The 20,649-nt window shown below is 40.0% G+C and overlaps 1 protein-coding gene across 2 annotated transcripts in view; it reads right to left on the bottom strand.

Annotated features, from left to right (window-relative positions):
- Nucleotides 1–817: 817 nt before the first annotated feature.
- Nucleotides 818–20,649, bottom strand: part of fam189a1 (family with sequence similarity 189 member A1) — a 79,069-nt gene continuing 59,237 nt past the window's right edge. The window contains exons 3-12 of one of the 2 annotated variants that reach the window (XM_020632551.3): nucleotides 17,738–17,848; nucleotides 15,625–15,789; nucleotides 10,099–10,206; nucleotides 7,708–7,868; nucleotides 6,051–6,186; nucleotides 5,026–5,104; nucleotides 4,160–4,936; nucleotides 3,797–3,868; nucleotides 2,509–2,831; nucleotides 818–1,636 (exon numbers count right to left, since the gene is read on the bottom strand). In XM_020632551.3, the coding sequence (XP_020488207.1) occupies nucleotides 1,439–1,636; nucleotides 2,509–2,831; nucleotides 3,797–3,868; nucleotides 4,160–4,936; nucleotides 5,026–5,104; nucleotides 6,051–6,186; nucleotides 7,708–7,868; nucleotides 10,099–10,206; nucleotides 15,625–15,789; nucleotides 17,738–17,848 (2,130 nt within the window). In that variant the 3' untranslated portion in view covers nucleotides 818–1,438. The remainder of the gene's footprint in view (nucleotides 1,637–2,508; nucleotides 2,832–3,796; nucleotides 3,869–4,159; nucleotides 4,937–5,025; nucleotides 5,105–6,050; nucleotides 6,187–7,707; nucleotides 7,869–10,098; nucleotides 10,207–15,624; nucleotides 15,790–17,737; nucleotides 17,849–20,649) is intronic. The other variant, XM_020632552.3, reaches the window with a different exon arrangement.

Genomic DNA, 20,649 nt, shown 5'->3' on the forward strand with positions numbered 1-20,649 from the left:
ATTTTACAGATGTACTTAAAAATAAGGACATGATTTAATTATTCATTCATAATTAGGTAATAAAGTACGGCTCCGTGAAAAAAAAAAAAAAAAAAAAAAGTGTGCGAGTGTTGAAAATAAAATCACACGAATGTATAGATCATTTACTTCCACTAAATATATTACACCTTCTGTACATACCATACCTTTATCTCCTAACTAAACACCCTGTCATGTTAACCATCTAATGAAGATGAAACTGAAAGATTTTGAAATAAAAAAAATAAAGAATGAAAGCTGGCCCACATGATGTCTGTTCTTATACAATCTAATGGCATTGGTATGTATTTTTGCAAACGGGCAATGAGTTAAGTCTTCCTAAAATAGTTATTTTAACACTTCTTCCTAAATTATCGTTAGCAATCTTAAGCTTTGATTCTGTGCTTAGACTAAATTGAAATCCAGGTGGTGAGAACCAATGCTTGGTTTGAATGCATCATGAAGACAAACTGGCCTAATAACTATCTTAAAGCGGATTTGACTTATTTACAGGGAATCAAGCAGCCTATGAAAGTTTTTATTTTTATTTTAGTTCTGCATGGATCAATCACAAACAATAACTTAAATGCAGCCCTGGTATGGAGAAAATAATGAAATAGTTGTGAACTAAAAAAGCACAAATTTAAAGTTACTATGGCTACGCAATTGTATATCCAGTGTTTGTCATATTTTGGTCAGCCTTGGTTGAAGTGATCAGCTGTTCATGACGCTGTCCTCTGCAGGCAGTTGACATACAAGACGCAGCAACATTGATGGAATAAGAACATCAACCACAACATACAAACTCATGTTTTATTGTAACACTGATAAGAATTGTAACACAATGAGGTAAGTTAAATAATCCACATCTGTGAAGTTCTTGAACCATCGGCACCACAAAATATTCACCAACCGAGCGCCACAAAGTCTGCAAACAATGGCTTGTAATGCCCAGTTTGGTCAGATAACAGTTTAATACAAACATATTTCTTTCTGCTTCTTATGAGGACAAGGGGAATACTGATAACACAATCTCCGTTGTCTCTCAGTGACAGATCAGCTGTGTATTTGTTTCTTTTTTTTGTTGAAGAGATGAAACTGAGTAGAAAAGATCCCCTGAGGGAGAAACATTCTTTTGTTTTTGTGATGAGAAAGAAGCCACTACAGACACCGACAGGCTCAGTCTGAGTTTGCTACCATTTCTGCTGATGACTTGGCACAGTCTCACAGGGCACTAGGAGATACAGTTTGAGATCATTTCAGGTTGCCTGTGCTGCAGTCACATTTAGAAAAACAGATATCTTTCAATGCTTTGCGAGTTATTAATTACTCTACAGACATCTGCTGCACAGCCTGGCTGCAGCACCCGCATGGTGAAATGCCCTCAGAGCTTTGATCCAAGTCCTAGTAGGGAGAGTGGTCAGAGAATGGTTTCTCTGCACTCAAGGCTCTGTTCAGAAGAGGGGGAGTCCGGGAGGTTGGCGGAGCCGCTGTTTGTTTGTTGGAGGTGTTTTGGACGGCGCATGGAAGGGGACGAACTCAAAGCACCACAGCTTTGAAGGTGAAGATCCTCGTGACCCCGCTTCCTGGGACTGCCACTGATGCCCTGAGTCATCACCTGTGCACCAGGAAATTAGCAAAGAATTATGGCGTGATATTGATTACTTATCTGTTTGTTTTTTATGTTATAAAAAGGGTCAGTAACACTGTTAAGTAAAACTCAAATGAATGAATTAGGTTTTATTATACAACATGTGAATCAGCAACACACAGGCATAGCTGTGGCCAGGAAGTAGAGCAGGTGGGTGACTATTTGAATGGTTGTCAGTTTGGTTCCCATCTATTCATTTCTGTACAAACTTCTGCAGGATTCATTTGGTTAATTTACTCCTGAATGGCAGCCCTCTGCCTATCTTGTAATGTGCTTCGTCCATTTGGGTAGAAAAGCATTAATTGAGTATAATGCATCAAATATATATATATATTTTTAAACCTTTTAGAAATCGATCACCCGCAGGCCCCGTGCTGTGCAAGAGGTGTTTTCTTAAACGCATGGTTGTGTACACAACTGCTGTGTGTATAACTAATGCTGTGCATCGTTTGAAAGCTGCACTTTCTTTGATGACTATGTAAACCATTTCAAGGCTGCCGTGCTAACTTGTTTCCTGGCATAGCCCCAACATAGCTGTTCTGTGAATAGTATTCTTTATCAGAGAAACTTACGTCACTTAAAAACCAGGTCATTAACATGCAGACCAGCTCAGCTCACTGAACATCAGCATGCTTATAATTGTGGAACAACCATGTTGACATGCTAGCTGCTAGCTGCAGGTATGCTTCTCAGACATGACATTTCTTACTGGTATGTGTTTGGGTCTATGATGAGCTTTACTTTAATGCTAGGGCTAATAATTAAAACCAGAAATAAAACCTCTGCTGCCTTTCAGTTGAACTTCACAACTGGATAGATAAACATTCTAATTCTGTTACCTGATCTATGACATTGGCACTAAAAATGGCCTCCTCCATGTGTTTCTCATCTGACTTGATGACACACTTGATGTTGTTGACGACCTGCTGGACTTCAGGAGGTAGACTGCAGCTGGAATGCTCCAGGAACTTTGCCACCAGGATTTTGGTGTCTTTGTACATCTTGAGATCAGCCAGGGAGTGTGGGCGTTCGTGGGAGGAGTGTGTGTGCAGGGCTCTCGGTTTAAGGTGGATGTCAACTTTCCTGCCCTCTTTTTGCTGCTTCCTGACAGATATGTGACTGGGTTTACCTGCAACTATGTCTGTTGAAACATTTGTTGGCTCTGAAGACGAAAGAGAGAAGATTTGTTAAAATCTATCAAATAAAATACATCATGTGAAAACAAATTCATATAAAACCCACTATTAGGACTTTCACACTTGCAGAAATCTCCTGAAAAACCCAGGATATTTCCAGGAGGAGCTGTATATGTGAACGCAAACAGCCACATTTTTTCACTCGGAGTTTCTCCTTCCAGACCCCTAGTATTTTTTCCGCAGCAGGTCTGAGTGAGCTCATGTGAGAATGCAGCAGGACATGCTCCTGAGAATTCACCTCGGGCCAATAGGAGGGGGGAGTTACGTTTATATGCTGTATGACTGCTGCATGGTGCATAGACTGTATATATACACGACCACTATGATCTCTGTGAATGTAATTAACAGGCTGCATTACGTTTTCTGTTCACCAATGTTGTTCCCCACTCTTTTGTGGATGTTGTCATTCCATTGGACTACACATAGCATTGATATAAAGGCGGGCCGCCCCCCTAATATTATGGTAGGGGAAACACTGCTCTGAAAGGGATAGTCTCCCGCTGTGATGCGCCTATGTGAACAGCAAGGTCAGAAGAATCTCCAGAGCAGTACTCATGAAACGATCTAGATATTCTCAGGAGTGCATATGTAAAAATGCCTCCAGTAAAAATATGCAGAGGAGTTCTTTGCGTGCAGTTTTGTGACAATGTAATATCTTAAATAATCAAATTGGCTGGATTTGGTTTTAAACAAATTATTTGGCTTCAAAATAGCTTTTAATTAAATAAATATTTAATTCTATAGTTTATGGAAAAATAAAAATCAAATAAAAAAGTTTTTAGAATAAATCTTCTCTTTTCTGCCAGATGCAGCTTGTCCTTGAGCTCTTGTTGTCTCTTATAAATATAATAATATATTGCCAAATAGGAAGTGAATAATGGTAAGAAGCACATTTCCTTACATTACATGTATATTATTTCTGTGTCATTACCTTGCTCTGGTGAAGCATGAGTTGACTCTTCTGCAGGAGGGTTATTTGCAGAAGCACAGCTTAAGATGTCTCCTGTAGAGGGAGACAAGAAAGTTTGTGTTGAGCAACAAAAAGCCTCAAATGTTCCTGGTTAGTCATCCACCACAGCTCAATGCTGCTACTGATGATTCATTTCATTACCAATGAATCTGCTGAATATTTTCTTGTTTGATGCATTTAGTAATTCTAATGTCAGAAATACAAATGTGCTCAATATTGTATTCATAGGGAACAGATGAATGATGTATCAGTTGGATAACTGTTTGAACTCTAACAAGCGTATCACTCGAGTAACAGTAATATTTACACTTGTGTTGCACTCACGTCCTGTCGTAGAGGAGCAGGAGATGGGGTCGCTGGTGGAGCGGACAATGCGTGCCAGTTTTCGGTACCTCCTGGCTGCCCGGAGCCCCCGCGGCTTCTCCGAGGGCGAGAAGCCACTTTGAGCTGAGGTAGAGGGAGGTTGTGATGTAGAAGAGGGTGACCAAACACTGAAGCACAGCCTGGGGCCGCGCAGCCTGCTCGGAGGGGAAGGGGAGGGAGAAGGCGCCATAGGGCTGATGGCTGAAGTTCCCCCAGAGGAGGCTACAGAGGTGGGGGAGCAGGGCTGAGGAGGTGGGGGGAGAGTGACAGGGAGAGTGAGCTTGCGGCTCATCATGCGTGCTTTAATGAGGGAGTGTGTGGACGCTTTAGGTGGCTCCTCTGGTAAATGTTTGGCTGACGCAAGCTCGTCACATATGTGCATCGAAGCCCTGAGGTCCTCACATGGATGTGTGTTCTCTGTAGAGTCCTCCAGGTTGCTGTAGTTTTCTGAGGACCAGTCTGGGGAGCGCTCCAGAGAATCCTGGGTGTGTGAGGACTCGCTGTATCCTGTGTCACTTGGGCGAGCGTCGGTGTTGGGTAAGCTACGATGGCAGCGTGAGGTACCACGTGTGCAAAGTTCCAAGCTGGGGCAGCTTCCATTGATGTTGGTCGTGTGGTGTGTGTCATAAGGAGAGGAGTCAGAACCCTGGACCTCCAGGGAGCACAAGTCCTCTGAGGAGCAGGTCTGGTCCTGATCAGCCACCTCTGACACCATCAGTGAGGCACTGTCCACCGAAGCTGACAAAAGGAGACAAAATGATCATCAGGATGACAACTAGTAGAAAAAGAAATGCAACAGTCCTCTGCAGAGATACGGCTGTGTTTACCCTGAGTGCTCAGTCCTGCCATGGTGTTTCTCTCACATAGACTGGATTCAGTGGCCTGCTGCTCGTTGCTGGTGGTGACCTATAAAGAGGAAACCATCAGGGGACATGGACAATGTAAAAGCTGTGATTAAATGCAACAAAATAGGTTGAGAAGTTGTATCTGTCCATGCTAGAAAAAAGGTGAGGTGCTGAACCTGCAACAGCACAGTTTGACCTGTGGAGGGAGCTCTTATACTACTGCATACTAACAGAAATGTCTCAATTGAAAGGCTGGTGAGCAGAGGATTGAGGACTATCATGTTTGGCTGTATAAGAAGCTTAAATTAGAAAAACAAACTGGCAAAGGTTCAGTATAAGGCAATATGTGATCAGAAAGCTTTACATATCTGGCCTTAAATCATCAACTGGGTCTCTTATGTCCAAAGATTTGTTTTCCTCACACAATCAATCTATCACTTCCCTCTTCCAGTATGTATTGACAGCAACCGCTGCTATGCTATCGCAGGTGAAAAAAACCTTCAGCTGATTTCTATTTGAGGACCACAATAGAAATCTCTGTACAGTTCAACTTGACAGTCCTGGGAGAACCCCTGAATAAGTCAAAAACAGCAGATGATGTTATTTTTGCCTGAAATATTTGCGGGCAACATTTCAAAAAAAGACACAAGATAAACTTATTAGAAGTACCTCTATTAAAAGTAAAATAATGCCAACACTTGGAGAAAAAGAAGAGCGTCTGACAAATATGTTGGGTTGGTTAACTTTTATACTGAAACATGGAGATTTAATAAAGTACCTTTATTAAAGCTATACTATCATATGTCACCACTACTTTGGTTTATGACCACATATTAACAAAACTAACGACATTCCCAAAAGCCTTAGCTGTCCATTATGTTAGCTTCTATTTAACATAGCTGTAGTCTTGTGCTTTTGGTAGTGTTACGCTGCTAGGAGGACTGTGGGGACAGCGTTGTTTTTAAGGACTCTGTTGTTGTTTATTAGAGCCACCCGATTGTTCTCACCTGGCTGGCAGGAGTCTGTCCCACGACAGACTCATACGGAGGAGGCAGGTCGGTTGGGTACAGAGTTCCGGGGCTGTTGATGGGAACCCCATAGATGGCACTGAAGGGAGAATGGGGAAAGTCTAGGTGCAGGCCTCTGTCAGGGGGAAAACAGCAGATGTTCAACCCAAACAATAAGAAAACCATATTAATAACTGGAATAAAAAGAGTGTAAAGAGCAGACTGAACAAGTCCCAAATGGGAGAGTTTAGGAAACTGGATCAAAGGGTATGAATACATCCTATTAATCCTATATTATCCATCCTATTAATAAAACCTTTACAAATGAAAGGATGAAATTCTCCTCTTTTCCCTAAAAAACAGTTAATATACTGGTTTAGTGTACAATTCTATGAGCACCTCCACCGTTTCATTTGGTGTCAATTAAGAACAAGCAGCCATGCATGCACTCATATCTTTTAATTACAACCCTATTCTCCTCTAAAGTGGGCGGGCATGAAATACAGCCTGAGAGCTCCACCAATCATCAGTGGCATCATGATGTCATGACACATCCCTGGCCTCGGGCAGGGACACCATAAATGCTTCATATGCCTTGTTGATATTTATGGCATAATTGAGAAACACATGTGGCTTCCTGCCAAATAGCTACATCAACAGCACTCTCTCCTGCAAGATGGGTAAAATGGAGGCTGTGATGAGGGAGGGGTGTGTGACCTCTCGGACCAGCTGAGGATCGGGGATGTCACAGCTGCTGAATGGGCTGTGGCGAGATGATAATAAAACATTTGATGGTCAACCTCAGATGGATACAGATACACACTCTGCTTTTTCTTGTGGATATGATTTGTTTTTGGATTGGAATTTTGCATTTGACATCAGTATATCTCCATGTAACAGGAAGTTAAAGCAGTTCACTTACGGTGCAATACCTTTAAAGAGATCTTCAAGTTTTTCTGCTTTTCAGCTACTTCCAAATGATTCTAGCTACTTGTTTAGTGTGTTTAGTGTATGTCCTCCTGGGAGCGCTGACCTATTTTATTTTATTTTTATTTAACACTCTTTTTCAAGAGTGTCCTGGCCAAGACAGGAAACCGCACTATTATCAGAGGTCCAGACAAACAACGGACAGCCATACAAATATTACAAATATAATAAAGATACAAAATGATCAATATGGAACATGAAAGGAGATCTGTTATACTCCGTTTCACCATGAATTATCTCAGTCTATGTCAGTTTCTGCTGGACTCAATATAAGAAATGTTATGATTTCTGGTTTGTTAAAGGTGTTTGTCTTTGCACGTTGATTTGACGCCACTCGTGATTTGGATCATTATTGTGTTAGATTCTACAAATGAATAAATTAGCTAATTGTGTTGTTTTGTATTTGGTCTGTAATAAAAATTAGAAAACTGACTCATAACCCATAAAGTAAAGTAAATGATACAATGTCAAGAGTTTACAAGTTATATTGTGTGTATTATTATAATCTGGCCAACACTTAGGACTATACTTCTTAGCTAAATAAGGAAAACATATATTATTGTGTTTTAACTGAATTTATCCACATATCCCAGAAGACACTTAGCCACCAGAGATGACTGCACTGGGAACACAAAGTTCCAGTTCTGACGATCAGTATTGTGTGTCTCACCTCTGTCCGTCCATTGAGGGGGTGCAGGTGTACTCTGGGGGGTAGTACGGTGGAGGAGGAATGGGAGGAATAAACTCATCAAAGTCCAGTGTTTGGTGGAGGATGGTTCCATGGGGGGTCATACAGTCCGCATTGAGGGCTCGCGATCGGTGCGGCATAAACTGAAACACAGCATAAAAACAACCCTTACAGATCTTAAGTACACAAAGTACTGAATTATTTATTCATTATTTAAGAGTGAAAGTTATCAAGGGAGACATGACTGTGCGCGTGTGTATTTTTACAGCACGTCTCCTCTGTGATTTGAGGCAGTTATTGCTATTATCCACATCTGTTGTGTTGGTAATTTAAAGCTCTATGAGACAGCGAGACAGTGGCTTTCACCTTTACATTATTCTATTGATTGATTCTGCTTAATCATATTTCTTGTCTTTTTTTTTTCTAACTTTAAATGGTATTCTATATTGCTCTGTGGTTCTGAAATGGATCTTTTCTTTATACTCTTCTATCTTTTGTAAAGCGCTTCATAACGGGAGATCTACAAATACAGTAAGCTTGTTTTGCCTAATCTCTCTGTGAATCAACAATTAACTGTCTCCACTTTCATTGGCTTCATTTCATAGAAGTTTTTATCTGAAGATCTGCATGTTGGTTTTGTAGTTTCTGTTCATCAGGAAGTTTTATATTTACATTTATTCATGAGGGGGTAAGAACAGTTTAATTATAAACAAACAAATTGAATAGATGATAAAAAAAATAATGCATATTACTTGCCATAAGAGAGTATAAAAAGTGAATCACTATAATGAATGAATCATGAATGTATTAAATCAAAAATGCACTTAGAGCAGTTTACAGATAAGACCTGAGTTGACTTGGATGTGTACACACAGCTTTAAATATGTAAAGTTAGTGATAGGGACCAGTGTGAATGTCGTCCTAATGTTAACATTTAAATGAAGTCACAGTCCTATTTCTAATTACTGTTAAGAAAAAAAAAAGCTTCAGATGAATTAGTTTTTGTTTTGTTGTCATCTATGTGTCTTTTGTTCACTAGTCACACATATGAAAGATAAATAACTCCTCTGCTCCTTAACCAGGGATTAAACAAGTTAATTCAGGTCGCAGTCACTGTTCATACACTTGTTTTCATATTATATATTTAAAGGTCTGAACTGAGATGAACCATTGTGACATCACAAAGGGCAGTAACCCATCCTCCAGGTGGGTGACACTCCCACAGCTAGGTGTTTGTTCTGCCCTCTGAGTCTGCCTTTCCACCATCTACAATAGGACATGGTGAAAGAAAGCCCAAGCCACCCAAGCGTGGCGAACACGGCTTACTTGCATTTAAAGCTACAGACACAGAAACAGCCTGTTCTGAGCAGGGCTGAAATAGAGGGGTCTATAGACATGATAAAAAACAGGATCGGAGTGAATTTCTGGCAAGAATCTTCACAGACATTAGACCTATCTAAACTTGTTGAAAGGAGTATAATATGTGACCTTTAAAGAAAAACTAATGAGAATCGAGTAAGGATACATCCTGGTTTTATTTGGCCAGCTCTCATTTATATATGAATATTTGAGGACTTGTGACTCACATGTGTAGTTCACTAATGTAAATTTTAGTTAAACTTAATTCATTTTACTATCCCCTATACAGCTGAGATCACCAATGATTTCCTGCCACTTCAACCTTTTATCAGACCAAGCATCACATCCAGCTAAGAGCATCTGTTTTAACATCCTGACGCATTTCAGCATGAGCAGAATTTACAGCACAGGTCATAAAATGTGTAAAAGGTTCCTGCATTAGATATTCCTGAAAAGCTAGTTTATATTTGGTGTCACGTTTGCAGTGTTGCTCTACATTTCCTGTTGTTGATGTGTTTATGGAAGCAGGAAATAACTACTGCTGGTGTGAAACACAAAGGGAGCTTGGCCATGCTAATTTCCCTCATGACTGAAAGCATTTAGCTGTTGGTAATAGTTTCATTGTTCCACATTAAATGAAAAAAGAGGGTCATACTGAGCACATTGTACATGAGGAAAAAAAATCCAGTGAGAGGCTAAGCTGTTGTTTCCAAAATCTGTCTTAAATTTGAGATGCAGCAGGAAACTGAATAGGGTTATGTGGCTATTGACCTTCACAGTATGTGTTTGCATTATATTGTTGAAACCAAAAAAGGATGATTCAACAAAAGCTCAGACATTTTTCTCCACTATCTTAAAATGGATAAAGGTTGGCACGTCATTCCTGTGCTGCTTGTGTTTACCCAAACTGATGATAAGGATCTTCAGACTAAGAATGTATTATTTTTTTTAACAGCAGGGTGGTCAATGTAAAGAAAATAAAGTCAGCTATTGTTGCCATCTGCACACACTCACCATCTGCAGCACATCAGTGGAGACCATCTGCATACAGCACATGGCTGTGGCCAGAGCACACACAATGGTGGAGATGACGTTAAGGGCACACACGCTGAACAGCAGCTCCTAAAGGAGAGGAGGGGGAGAGGAGGACACGGTTAGAGGGACAAAACAATTGGAGGAGTGGTGTGAAAAAAAAGAGAGAAATTACAATGGTGCAAAAAAAGAGAGAGGAAGAGAAAAACGTTTTTATACATAAATACATTAAAAAAAAGATTAAATGCAGGAAAATATATATCTGCGCATGCAAGACTGGCAAACAAATTCAATACACGATAATCTCTTAAACATCCAAGGTTTAACATATTCACATTCACACTCTGGCAAAGCTGTGAGCAGCATAATCTGTATTGAATCTGTCAGCAAAAATAAAAATACTTGCATGTGAAATACTAGCACCCCGAAACAGAGAGAAGACTACTGTCAGTGTCTAACGTCACATTATGGTGTTTGTGTTGAGGCTCCAGTTTTAAAATCAAGTTTTCTATTTCCGAAGAAATGAATCGATAATAACTTGTACACATGAGCACATTTCCTGCAGCAGGAGGCATGAACATTAATGGCAGCCTCCTGGAAATTGGCTGTGGAAATTGAAGCTGTTGAGCACACGAAGGAAGAAGACAGAAGAGCCCAAGATAGAAATATGTACGACTGAAAAACTAAATATGATTCTCAAATAAAACAGGTCCAGGTGGTCTGACGGCGGCTCAGATCAATGCAATCATGGAATATAGTCAGTAGAAAGATTACAAAGGTCCTGGTACAAGAAATCACTTTGATAGTGATAATAAGGATTGTTATTATCTTTAATTTGACCACGGTCAAAAGATGAAACGGAAGGGAGAAGGCAGGAAATGAGGGTGAATGTGTGGCATAGCCTTTCACTAAAGATGTTTTATTGTAAATATTTACCGTAAAACAGGGGTGAATTGAACCAAAGCTGCAGCAGTGCTCTTTCTTGTTTTCTGGACACAGATACATGAATGAAACTCCCAAAATTCAACACAAAGTGATTTCCAGCCTGCTGCGCAGATTATTCACCGGGTTCAAGAGGCACATAATTACCTTTGACACTAAAACCCCGCCTGAATCAGGCTGTGGATAATCTGCAGAGAGGACGACAGTCGTCTCCCCTGCTGAGCTCTACCAGGGTTTGTTGTCGGTAGTTTGTTATCGGGTGCAGGGTACCTTGACTTTTTTAAAAAAGAGTTTCGGGCTAGCAAGCAACAACTTCTGCCAACCACATCCCATTACTCACTTCCTCTCTCTTTGAAGTTTGTGATATTAAATGGATCATGTTGGCATCTGGGATGTTCAGAGCTGCCAGGCCTGCAACATGTTTGATATCCACTAACTAGTTGCCAAAGATCAAGTCTGTGTGAGTTGGAAGCCTTGAAGTTGAAGTTGTGCAGTGCCAACCATAAAATCCGACTAATACATGTTGCTTTGGAAGCTAAAAGCTTTGGAACAGGTTTTGTGTAGGAGGAAAGTCTTTGGAGACTCGTGGACGGTGCACAGTCATTTGGTCTGACATTTTGAAAATGGAATATCAAACTGTCATTAAACAGAAATGGTGAAAGACGATTTTAGCTTCTTTGGTTTGATGAAAATGTCTCTAACATTGTTAGATTGTTTTGATTTTTTTCGAAATTTACATAGAAACAGAGGCAGATTTATGACTTTAAAGCCAATTTGGGTTCATACCACTTATAGGCTCTTCACTCCAACTCATTAACTCCAAGCAACACACACTTTTAATGACTATAGTCATTGTGTTTGACGTTTAAATCTGTGTGTCAAAAAGTCTGAATGAACCTTTTTACTTTGTTTTTACAAATATCATTAAATATAACTTTCATTGTGTTATATTTGTTGTTAGTTTCCAGAGGAAAGATAATTATGGGCGATTATTTATTGCATGTTTGTGAAGAGTTGTGATTTCTTTGTGTTGATGATCAGGAAGCTATCAGTTTGGACTCATTTAATCACATTTTTAATTATCAATTTGTAGAGATTTGACACCATCAAGACAACTCATGAGGTAATGTTGTGAGAGAAATACAATCTGCTTCTATGAATGAACCACCAGACAATTTCACAACATAACCATTATTACTGTCTTATCTATTGAGCTAGTGTCTGGTCAAAAGCCAAACCTTACTGCTACACAGATTCTGTCTAAGAGAAAAAAAGTTAAGATCTCAGAAATTATGACTTTAAAGATGGGGAAACAAATAAAAAACCTACCTATATAATGAATGTTATAAGTGGGACCCTTTGATATGAAACAATACTTCTGTGTTATTTCATTCTACATCTAAAGACAACTATTACTAACTGAACTCTCCTGCTGCCTAGCCTGACAAAAACCTTGTGGTGGCAGATTGTGTAGCATGCTGTGTCTTACAGGGGGCTTAATTGGTTTCTTGCATCGTTGATAATTAAGTATCACCTTCCAAATGGAGAAATTCCTGAACAGAATAAAAACTACACACATGCCTCCATGTGTTGCTCCATAAAGCTCAGACTCACAAAGGGGCAGCACCCAGATCATCTCCATCTTACATGTCCCTGATGGTCTCAGTGAAGGTCACAGCATTGATCTCCACTCACTCTGCCGTCCTCAAGGAGCCTTTTTCAGCATGTAACAGAAAACCAAACACTTCTCTCAAGAAGCTCTCCAGCAGTATAAGGAAACATTTCCAGGCTGTTTGCAAAGCCCCTTACGGATTTGTAACCCCTAATGACAGCAGTGAGCTGATTTTGTAGCTTTGTAATGCAACTTTTTAACTCACGGATATAGCTCAATCAGTCATACAAGCATACCCTGACAGCCCATGTGACCTCACAACAAAGCTAGACTGATGATCACCTCACGTCAAATACAGACTACCAAGCGACTTCCAACCTTAACCCGAAACACAAAGTAAAACATGTGACTTGTTGCATGTTACAAACATATTACAATGTTGCTGACAAACCAAGCAGAACCTAAAAGGGCAGTAATCGTGTGATGAAAATAACATGCAGAGAGACTTACATAAGACACTAGCAGGACATATTTACATCTCTTACTGCAACGACTCTGAAAAATAATGCTGTTGACAGTATGTGGATTTGAGGAGTTTACGGAAATCCATCAGCAGCACAGCTTCTTATTTGTGAAAAAACAAAGAAACAGTATATGGAATAACACAGCCTTCAAGAAACATGCACAGTCAAATTACAGCATGGCAGGTTGTAAGAGCTTTGATCCCTGCAGACAGTGATGAGACCTGAACTCTCTTCACTGTTTTCACATTAAAAATACATTTCATGCGAGTTGGCTGACTGAATTATGTTCGATGTCGATCATTTATCTCTCCTGCTGTGCAGCTCTGACAGTGTAAGCTCTTTCCTGAGATAAAACTGACATAACTGTGCAGAAAAACACAGAAAACAACCTGAATACAACTGCTTCCTGTAGTGTGATCTAGAGGTGTATTTTAATGAATGTAGCATCCAAACAAAAGAGAGCTCAGAAACTTGAAGTGCAAGCATCAAGTTTCATAAGAAATATTTATGATGGCTTTATCCGTGTTTATTTTTTGTTGCAGGAATAGTGTGCAGAAGTGAAAAAGTGTATTTCAGTAATATCCCTTGTGACCAAAATGTAAATAATGATAACATAAATCCTTCCAGGCAAATAAATGGCAGCACATTCGTAGACACAGCTTTACATGCAGATATTTCACCCTGACAAGATACTTGGCCTTTAGCCAATCAGGTTAGTGAGTTAAACAGCAAGGTTACACATTTGTCCCCTTACACGCAGGAAATATCTAGATGCTCCCTCCCACTGATTATTTACAGCCTCAGGCAGTATATATAAAAGAACATGATGCAAATTAAAAGTGTCTGCAAAGAGAAAGTGAATGGCACACATCAGCAGCAGCATGGTTTGTGAAGATGGTTGATATTTGTATAAACAGAACTTTCAAACAGAAAAACGCTTGCTCAGATATGTGTGGGTTGAAAGGTAGCCTAACGCCAAAGTTTGTTTGCTGTGATATTTCATTAGTCTCCATATGTTGTGTCATTTAGTGACAGAGGAAATATATAGCAGCTGCATGGTGAGTTCATTAGGACCAATGACAGCCTCCGAAATGGCCGAGGACTCTGGGGATCGGATATGACAGCTTAGTCTAACACATAATTCAACACGTTCCACCGCTTTGGCACTTAATAAAGGTTTATGGCACCAATTCCGATTTCTCTTTTAATGAGCCATGATCAAAATGACAAATGTGACTGATCTTTCCTCTTTTCATCAGCATGTTTCATCCTATGTACTCTTTTATTTGGTTATCAATGTTTTATAATCAATCTGGGACATAAAATGAATGGATATGATCGCTGTTATCCAATAAAAGCACAGTAGCACGTACAGTATATCATTCCTGCAGACACTCAAGTCAAGATAATCTACAGAGATCATGCACTGCAAACTACAGCTAGCCCCGGCTACATCCATACTGCATACTAAGAGCCCTGCCTCATGGGGAAGACAAATGCTGTTACCATTCTGCACTTCCTGCCCAATTAATCTGAGACGCAACACTTTAATGTCAGACTGCTTTCACACTGAGAGAGTCCTTTTGGATACTTACGTTTGGACTTAATGATTTTAGCAGTTTAATGAGGATTATTTTTGAACGAAATCTGAGTGTTACTCTAATTAATGGTTTGCTTCTGATAAGAGTAAAAATGTGTAGCCATGCTAGCAGCTTTGTGAGGATGTTTTAAGTGCTTTAAACTACATGATATTTTCAGAATGCCAACATGCTCATAATAATAATGCAGATGTGTTGATGTTAAGCAGCTATAACTTTTACCTGGTTGCTATCTTAGTTTAGTTTTTAAGCTATAATTAGCTAAATAAGCACTTAGCAGATAATAATATTGCTTAAATGAAAAAAAATAAACTGACCTAATAATTCAATTGAATAATCACTGAGAAGTAGATGAATGTATGAACCAAATTTAACATCACTCCACCAATTAGTTATAAAATGATTTAAATGAAAAACACAAATCCGCCCCATGGACCAGGGCATCAGGCTAGCCACTCAAATGGATTTCAATCTGTGACTTGCAGTGGTGTCAATCACAGAGAGTGTTTGAAGCCAGCAATGAAGGCAGAATGCAACATGGCTGTAATGAATCATCGACCATTCTTCGTAGGTGCAACAGAACATTTTGTACAGCAATGAAATGTTGCTGTTATTCAAATTGGTAAACGCATAACCAAACAAGCATCCGTCAGCACATGTGAAAATACATTTCATTACCACTGCTAAACATATTGTTGCAAGAATTGCACACTTCTAAACTCTGGATTTTACAAATGCATCTTATTTATCTGCAGTGTAAACCCAGTTTAACTTAAAACTTCATAGCGCTTACAATTAGCACACATGCAGACACAAGCACGCACACACCCACCTTGAGACGGAGGCGGATGGTGTTGCAGTCCCTCAGTGGGTTCAGCTTCAGCGTCTCTCCCAGGTTGTTACAGCTTGAACTCTGCTGCTGAAGCTCGCAGCACACACACACTCCATCGCTGTCAAACTTCAGCTGAGGGGGAGGAGGGGGGAACACACATCCACACTCATGCATGCACGCCACATACACAGAAACACACACACACACAAACACACAGACACAGACACACACACACACACACACACACACACACACACACACACACACACACACAGACACACAGACACACACACACACAGACACACAGACACACACACACACACACACACACACACACACACACACACACACACAGACACAGACACAGACACACACACACACACACACACACATACACACACACAAACACACACACACACACACACACACACACACACACACACACACACACACACACACACAGACACACACAAACAACACACACAGACACACACACACACAGACACACACAAACACACAGACACACACAAACAACACACACAGACACACGCACAAATCAGACCCGAGCTTGGTGTTCTGTTTTTTTGTCCTTTAATCTCACAAGGTGGATGATACCTTTACTCCTGACATGAACTTTATTTTGAAGGGACACTGAAAATAGTCGTAAAGATAACTTATAGAAATATGAGTTTAAGAATAAAATACTACCCTGTGCATGAGAAAGGCAGTTAAACATGTCTGATCAAAAGAGTACAACAAAGAAAGAGCTACTGAGATATATGGAGCTCCAGGGAGAGATGGAGGTAGAGCATACCTCCACTATGTGTCCCAGATTGAGAAAAAGCAGGACATGAACCCAACAAGTATGGGTTAATTACATTGGGGAGACATGATGAGGAACGTTAGCGATTCAGTCACGAACGAGGGACGATCTCGGGGGACGAAAGCGGAGAGGATGGTGTTACTCAGCTGGTCCTATATTTGAAAGCTGAAAAGCTGCTTCTCATATAGAAGTGGTGGGGCTAGTGGGTTTGTTGCTGGATGAATCACGAGGGAGTTCTTCTGACTATGATAGGAACCCCTGGTAACAAGAAATTCAGCTTAAAAAAATCCGCTAAGCATGATGAAAATGTAAAGACTGAGGTTTGTGAGTCAAACTTGGATCAGCGGGTGCAAAGACAAAAAGCCTAATACACTCTTTTTTTTTTTTCAAAGTGTGCTGGTTTTTCTTAACACCACTTTTAAAATGCCAGAATGTTTTGAAAAAGCATCCATCAGTTGGAAATTACTTGAAACCACTTTAACACAGGCGTGTTTTCATCCTGCGAAAACAGATGTTGCTTAGTGGGGAGCTCTCTCACTTCTCAGGAAGAGCTGCTCTTTAAGTCAACATGGGTCATTGAGATTTTTTATCTTGAAAGCTAAATTGGGGTTATGAAAAAAACAGTGAGAAAGTACCACTGACTGTATTAAGAAGTGGATGCTGCCAATGTGACACCACCCATTGATTTGTGAATGTTCATTGTTGGAGTTTATGAGTTTTGCTTTTTTGCATTCGCCAACTTCCAACCATTGGGGTAACTTGTCAATCTTGAGGTAGTCTGGCTATAAAGCCTCCCTTAGTCACTTTTACTTTGAGTTGTTGTACTATGCTTCACATGATTAACATTAAATTGAAGCGCTGAACTGGCGATTGAGTCCTTTAACTCAAAATGTTTCAGAGAGGTTCTACATCAAGTGAGATGAAACTTCTCAAGGACTGTTATACAGTCCAAGTTTGTTTTTTTCAAACAGTAAAGTTGCTCTCTGTTAGCTGTAAAATCATGAAAGTTTAAAGGTCTTCCACATTCAGCCCTGGAGACTACATCCCTGCCTAATATACAGTCTATAAGTATTAGTAAGTAGAAGGGGTGTGAGTTTGGACACATAATTGCATCAGTCATGTTAAACTTCTGATTCACTGCTCTGCATCTTTTCTTCTCCTCCTTCTGGGAAAGTTACTCAAGCTTCAAAAATGTACATGTTCCTATAGTCCTCTTCTTTTCTTTGCTTTATATAAACAGGTAGTAAATACAACTTTAAAGTGCATAGGTTGAGGTCCAGTTGGTCTCACCAGCTGACAGTCTTCCAGAGAGTTGACCAGTTGAGCATTTTGGCAGGAGAGGATAGAGCCCGCCAGGTTTAACATCACACACACAGCAGAGAGCAGCATGAAGAACGTGATCTGTGACAGAGAGAGAGAGAGAGAGAGAGAGAGAGGGAGGAAAATGACAAAATGTTGCAACTCTGATTCATTTCTTACAAGTGACATATATTGCATATGAAAGCAGCTTGAACACCACAGACAGACACAGTAAACATTGTTCATGAAGGGAGTTCAACAGAAGTTTAAACTCAACAGACTTTTCTGTCTTCTAACATTTCAACAATTATAATATTAAAATAAGAATAAAATCACTCTGAGCTGATAAAGCTGCTAGCCTAGGTCTAGTTTACTATCACCTCATACTCCTTTAACCCGTAAAGGTTCGTTTGTCTTTAAAAAAAAGACCTTTACCCTTCGTTTACTTTAAATTGTAGTTCAAGTGTAAAAGAAAGAGTTCTGAAGACAACATTCCTCAAGCCTCCAATGTCAAATTGCAAACAGGGCAAAGTGGCGTTTTCTGATGTGACGCCAGAGGCTCAAAATTGATATATTTATCTTAAGAAATCACATATCTCTCAGAATTTGCATTTAAAAAGTGTGACCATAGAACAGTGTTGGCGCAGGAGATAGAGGGCGCTGGCAGGAGGAGTTTGACGCACATAAAGGTTGTCAATAGCACATATACACAGATGGAGAGGAGGAGAGAGGGACAGGGGGGAGGGGAAAGGGAGGAACTGGAGGTGGCATGTAATAACCAGATGGAGCGATAAGTTTAAGTGCTTTTCACCTTGGCAGAAAATTGAAAGATTGAGAGGCTGATGGGTGAGCTTGAAGATGACTGTTTTTTTTTAAGGCAACACGGAAAATCAAGAGAAAAGACTGAAGAAAAATGCAAACAACAAAGTTTTCTTTTAAAGGAAAAGAGACGTCATTAATAAGACAGCGGCAGAGTCAACGAGAAGACAGACAGCAAGAGAGACAGAACACGACTCCTTACTCCCATGGTGCATTGTGCTGATGATATGTAGATTTGATTAACTTGTTTATCATTTTAAAGTGATATCAGCAGTCTGCTGCTTTCGCTGATCAGCTGCATGAGAGTATAACAGAAGCCCAGAGACGAGCTCTCAGCTCATGAAGCTAGGGTCCTGTGGGGAATAAGGTAAATCATCACCTAGACAGAGCAGTCATTTCACTGTATTGATTCGATGCTTCTGTAAGGAACAGATGTGACTGATTTTCTGTCCTCTGTGATGATGTTGAAAGTGTCTGTGTGCAAGTTTCTCACCCAGACTGACGGGAACTAAACAAGATAAGCTGGTTATATTCCACATGTAACTTTGTTTGTCTTCTTTCAAACTGAAGGGTTCTGGTGTGAAATATCACTAACTTAAGTATCTCTTTGCTATTTTAAATATTCAGATTAATTAAAACTGCCATTTTAAAAGTATTTACATTTAATGAAGCACACAATAGGCACATCTTAAAGCTCTTCAGTGTGAGTTTGATGTTATAGACGAATACATTAACCACTCTTTCCAGAACATCCAGCCTGACTCACATAGTTTCGATTACCATGTGGGAAAGTAAACAGATAATGTGTTGGAATACTGTGCTGCAGGAAAGAACTACAATCACAAAGCATTTTCATTAATTCACTTGAGAGTGGACGAGCATTTAAAGTGATTGATGCCTTGACAGAAACGATCACAGAGAGTATATTGTAAAGCACCAAACAGTGAAAGTAAAAGCTCTCTCCCTGACACACAGGCTGTAAGTTGTTTTTTTAATGAAAACCTCTCTGGGTTCTTGTCGTTGCCGACAGCCGAGACTGAGACAGTCGTAAACACTGCTGTGTCTTAGACAATGACTCTTTTTTATTTTTAAAGCTCCAGTAAGTGCTGCTATATTATCATGCTGCTTTAAAATGATGCATAAATCTCAGTAACTCTTTAATGTAAATCTACAGCTACACACAGGCATGAAACAACAAAGCTGATGCCAACACTACTGACCGACTAAATCTGTTTTTAATGGAACAATAGTACAAAAAATCAATACAGTATATCAAAAATAAACTATTATACCTATATAGTCAACTCCAGGCCTGTGACACCAAAGCAGTCTCATTACCTTGTATGATCGCATAGCGCTGTTTAGCAGCCAGTCATTAATTACTACTGCACTCCCTTCTGCATGTCAAAGAGGAAAAAGACACACACATACACACAAAGCCACACACTTGCAACCCACCGGTGTAACAGGCGAAGCAGATTTACGCTGTGTGTCATCATCACATCGTTTAGCGCTCACTGCGGAGGGCAGCACAGCACAATACAATCAGCATTCATCTCCAGGACACACACTCATAGATTACAATGAGACCTGAGATTCAGGTGCATCACTGTAATTCTCCAGAGCTGTCACTGAGGGGACGATCATTTGGCTGCGGCTTTGCCTCTTCCTATCACTCACGCAGCTTAATTCTACAAGCTGCTGAGGAAATGGAGGATGTTTTAGTGTATACTCAGGGTGTATTTAGTGCCGGCTGCATGTACATGGGTAATATCTTACAGATACCTCTTGGATTTTGTGAAAACAAGCGACAGTTTGAGGCAGTAGTTTTTAAGAGTGGGTCCTCTTTTAGTTCAGCTCTCATACATGAGGGAACACATACGCAAGTACATGTGCAGGGCGGTTTATTACATATTCTTCTAATGGTTCCTCAATATATGTTTGATTCACAATTATTTATATCCAATATGTCAACGAAGGCAGGGAAGGAAGAGGACTTCTCGCAAGCTGTATTCTGTGTGTGAAATACCGCTTTGGTGAATTTTGTTACTATTGTACATGATCTAATGGCCTAATGGCCGCTG

The sequence above is a fragment of the Labrus bergylta genome, chromosome 3 (assembly GCF_963930695.1).
Source record: "Labrus bergylta chromosome 3, fLabBer1.1, whole genome shotgun sequence".
In the NCBI taxonomy this organism is placed as follows: domain Eukaryota; kingdom Metazoa; phylum Chordata; class Actinopteri; order Labriformes; family Labridae; genus Labrus; species Labrus bergylta.